The following is a 4522-nucleotide window of genomic DNA, read 5'->3' on the forward strand; positions in this document are numbered from 1 at the left end:
AACTTATATCTGAGTTATTCATTACTGTAAATTTCTTGATGAAATAAAAATATTTGTTTAAAAAAAACACATTACTAAAAATTTTAATCAAAATGGTGGTCAAACAACTTTTATTTTAGTGTTATTTCAGATTAACAAGAAAGTAAATGTGAATTAGAGAAATTAGAATTTCTTTTTATTTATAGATTCAAAAAATTGAAATTAAAATGAATTAATTAAAATTTTAAATTCTATAATATTTTTTATACAGACAATCATTGAGTTCTTATTAATTTATGTTAATACAGTGTAGGAAAAACAAACCCAGAATTTTTACTTTTTCTTTTAAGTGAAAAATGAAGAATTAATTGCCGACCTCTATGGTGAAGTGGCAGTACCTCAGAGTTTCATCTGGAAGGTCCTGAGTTTGAATGCTAGTTAGGCGAGATACTTTTCATACACTATAAAAATTACATTTCATTTTCCACAAGTAAACTTTAGCTTACAGGATAAATTGATCATAACAAAGATTTAATTTAATAAACTGCTAAATTTAGTTATCAATTTATTAGTACAAATGATTTATTCATAATTTAAAAAATTGAAATTCACTCATAAAATGTCGATCTTCATGGCAGAGTGTTATCATTTCAGCCTTTCATCCAACGGTGCAAAGTTCAAATCCTATTCAGGCATAACTTTTTTCATACATTAAAAAATTCCATTTCATACATTCAAGCTTCGAAGCTTCTGTAGTGAATTAATTCATCAACAAAAAAAAAAAAAAACTGTAAATGAAGACCTCTAGTTTAAAAACATAGTTCAAATTTTTTTGTCGTAATTTTAAAACATCCAGTATTACAACTTAAATATCGTTTATTATTTATAAATAAAAATAAAGTATTTCAGCTGAATAAATAATATTTTTATATAGCGCTAAAAAAAATGTCAAACTGAGTTAAATCTGAAGAGTACAATACCCGCTGTACTTGACTGAGTGTGTCTCCCTTAAAACATTTTGCCAACAAAGTTTTCATTCAACCATTTTTACAATCAATATGGATGTACTCAAGCATATATGAACATTAAGTTGGATTTAAATCAATATTTGCATCAATTAATTGTTCTACAAATTTCAAATTTCTTCTTAAAGGATGTTCTTAAATCTCACTATTAGATTTTCTTTAAAACAAAACCTGGGCATAACATCATTACAGGTAGCAGATCCAACATTAACTTTTTTAAATATGTTGATGATGATTTTCAATCATTTCTCAAGGACTATCTTGACTCTAATGAAATGTTTTTTCCATTTTAATTCACTTGTCTACATTTGATAAAAGTAAACGTATTAGATAATATTAATCTTTTGTTAAAGTTCTGGTATTTTACAAACTGTCTGAGGTCCCTTGTATAAAACTCTGAAACTGCATTATGGATCTTCTGCACACATTTTTTCTGTATATGTACATTTTTCTTCTTCTTATACCAATTTTTTTAGATTCTTGCCTAATTTATACACTATACTAAAAAAACTTTGATTATAGAATTACATTTGCATAAACACCTGTTTTTTATTCATTGATATCATACTTTACAGTCTGCCACAGCAATTTCTTTGTGTCATTGTACTTTAAAAAAGTATTCAATCACATTTTCCGCAGTCATATAATGTTTAAGCTCTGTCTACATGGTTTTTGTGAAATAACTTTGCAGCCCTGCAATAATTTTTCTCACTGGGAAACCATAAAATGTAGATAAATTTAGTTTGTGATTGGAATAAATCTGTTCTGTTATTTATTTTATTTCTATTTATTTTTGATTGGAATGAGCATGTAACATATAATTAGTAATTAATATTTGTTAATAATATAACATTAGTTATATCAACAATATAAATAAAATATCTTTTAAAAAAATTATACAGTACACTAGAATAGATGGAAAATGATTCAACTGCTTCTTAATATTTTCTTCTTGTTCTAAAACTTTTGTTATAAAATATTTTTCTGCCAAATTATTATTTTAAGATGAAAATACACATTCATAAAAAAAAATTATAAATACCAATTTAGTTTCAACGAAAGCTCAAGATCCACAAGAATGCATAATTTTCTTCTATTTTAAATGTATTTTTTTACTATCAAAAAAAGGAAAAACTTTTTACCTTTTGTTCACTCAAAATTTACTTTACAAAACAAAGCAAAAATCGTAAATAAATACATATTTATATATGATAATGACAGGGCAGAAATCAAAGCTATAGAATTTACAATACTTTTATAAGAAGTATTTTTTTAAAAATGAAAACACAGTTTTTGTTAATTTACTTGCTCAGGATGTATTTTATTACCTGATACTAGCATATTTCTTTTCTGTAACAAAACTCTTCTAGTTGTGCTAGTCTACTCTTGATCTACACCTCAATTTATTGGATTTTTGTAAAAAAGTTTTGTAATTTCTACTCAGCATATTATAATATTCTACTATCTTAATATATTCCTTTCCTTCATTACTTTTATTTTTTTGCATATAGGATTATTTTTAGATAGTAGCACAACCATATATGGATCAATTATTGAACTCTTCCATTAACAGTTTCAGTTTTTTTTTTACAAGCTTGGTCCATTTACACAATCTAAAAAATAAAAACATCAACTAGTCATTAATTGCTTCTCAAATAATTTTTAATTTTTTTCTTCTCTGTAAATTTGCAAGAAAATGTTACATTAATATAACTTATTCCAAAGTAACATTATTATTTTTTAATTAATCATCATCCAGTTGATAATCTATGCATAAATATCATAGTATAAATTAACAGGCTTATGGCAAGTTGTTGCTCAGAATAATACACTATATTGCTGGTTTTCTTCTAAAAAGTTGTGTTGTAGCTGTGATAGACTATACATAGAGTTTTGATAATAAATAAAATTGATTTTAATCACTTTATTTTTAAACCAAACTTTCTATTGATATAACACAAATTTGTTAAAAATAAATTAAAGCTCTTGTATGTATTAAAACACATTTGAATAAAATAAAATTTCATAAACCTTAAGTTTTATTTATATTAATTTTTATCAGATCATATGATGGTACAAAATACAAGTGTAGATTTAATCTTTAATATTTTTGTGTTATTAATATTACATTATTAAATTACATAAATTTCATTACGATACAATTTTACTTAAAAATTAACATAAATTTATTTGACTTTTGATTTGCTATGCGTTATGAGCTAGCTATAATATTACTAATAGTTACAGTTTTCCTAACATTTGTATTATTATATAAATAACTTAAACTACATATCTGTTGCTTACTTAAAAAAAGGCCTATATATATTTTAGTGTGAATCTGGAGATCTTTATACTTGGTTTTAAAAATATTATAATAGTTATTATTAATGATTTGTTCAATAGCTTTGTATGACGAGCTCAGCTTATATTTAAGTTGTATTATAATACCTGTAAGATCTTTTCTTATTATCAATAAATCCATAAATCTGTTTGTATTTCTAACCTGTTCACTTTCAACTACTTTAAATTTTCCAGAAAAAGATGCAAAAGCTATAAGAGGATTTTGAAGGTTCCTCTCATTGTGCGGCATTCCTCTACTGCTAAACAATCTTAAAATAGATTTTGCAAAATTTTTATAACTTTTTTTATTAGTTCCAAGATTGTTTATAGAATTTACATATAAATCAATATTTTCATCTCTTACATTATATTTTTGTCTATAAAATGATAATGTGTACAGATGATTTTTAATCTCAATTTCAATTTCTTTGTTAGGAATCTGTAATTCTAAGAAATAAAAGCTATTAAGGTATCCTTTATTTAAAACCGTAAAATAACCCATATCTACCATAAACTGTATAAATAAATTTACATCTTTGCTATCTAATGTACAACGATCTATATCATTAATCATATCCTGTAACCTAAGAATGTGACTGATGTCTATTTTACTAACAGGAAATATCTTTGGATTGCTTTTGTCAAAAAATGAATCGATCTTTTCATGAATTTTTTCATTTAAAAATATTTTATCTATATTTACTATATACCCAGACTTATGCCAAAAACTCTTTAATTCATTAAATTCTAAATAACTTACAATTGAAAACGGGTTATATAAATTGACAGTATTATTTTTGTTTTCTATTTTATATCCACCATACCATTCTTCAACATTTTCCAATTTTTCTGATACTTTAAACTTTTTAAGTAGCATATCAACTTCCTTATCAGTAAAACCATAAAATTTAGAAAATCTATAATTATCTAAAAATGATATAAGCTTTATACTATTTGTATCTGTAGTTAATACTCCTCCTAGTTTAATACTAGCATTAATGAGAGCTTTTTCTATGTAAGGATTAGATTTTAACAAATTAGAAATGAAATCTTGAATAAATGTAATAATTCGATTCAAATCTGAACCTGAATGGTACATTGCTTTTTGTATAGGCCCATCATATTCGTCTATAAATAATATCACTTTTTTGTTAAAATGAAAATAAAGTATTTCAGAT

The 4522-nt window shown here is 24.2% G+C and overlaps 1 protein-coding gene across 1 annotated transcript; it reads right to left on the reverse strand.

Moving 5' to 3' along the window:
* Positions 1-3171: 3171 nt before the first annotated feature.
* LOC142330484 (uncharacterized) lies at positions 3172-4522 on the reverse strand. The gene has a single exon (XM_075375761.1). It carries the CDS (start codon positions 4441-4443, stop codon positions 3217-3219), a length of 1227 nt encoding a protein of 408 aa, XP_075231876.1. The 5' UTR covers positions 4444-4522; the 3' UTR covers positions 3172-3216.

The sequence above is a fragment of the Lycorma delicatula genome, chromosome 9 (genome assembly GCF_047948215.1).
Source record: "Lycorma delicatula isolate Av1 chromosome 9, ASM4794821v1, whole genome shotgun sequence".
NCBI lineage: Eukaryota > Metazoa > Arthropoda > Insecta > Hemiptera > Fulgoridae > Lycorma > Lycorma delicatula.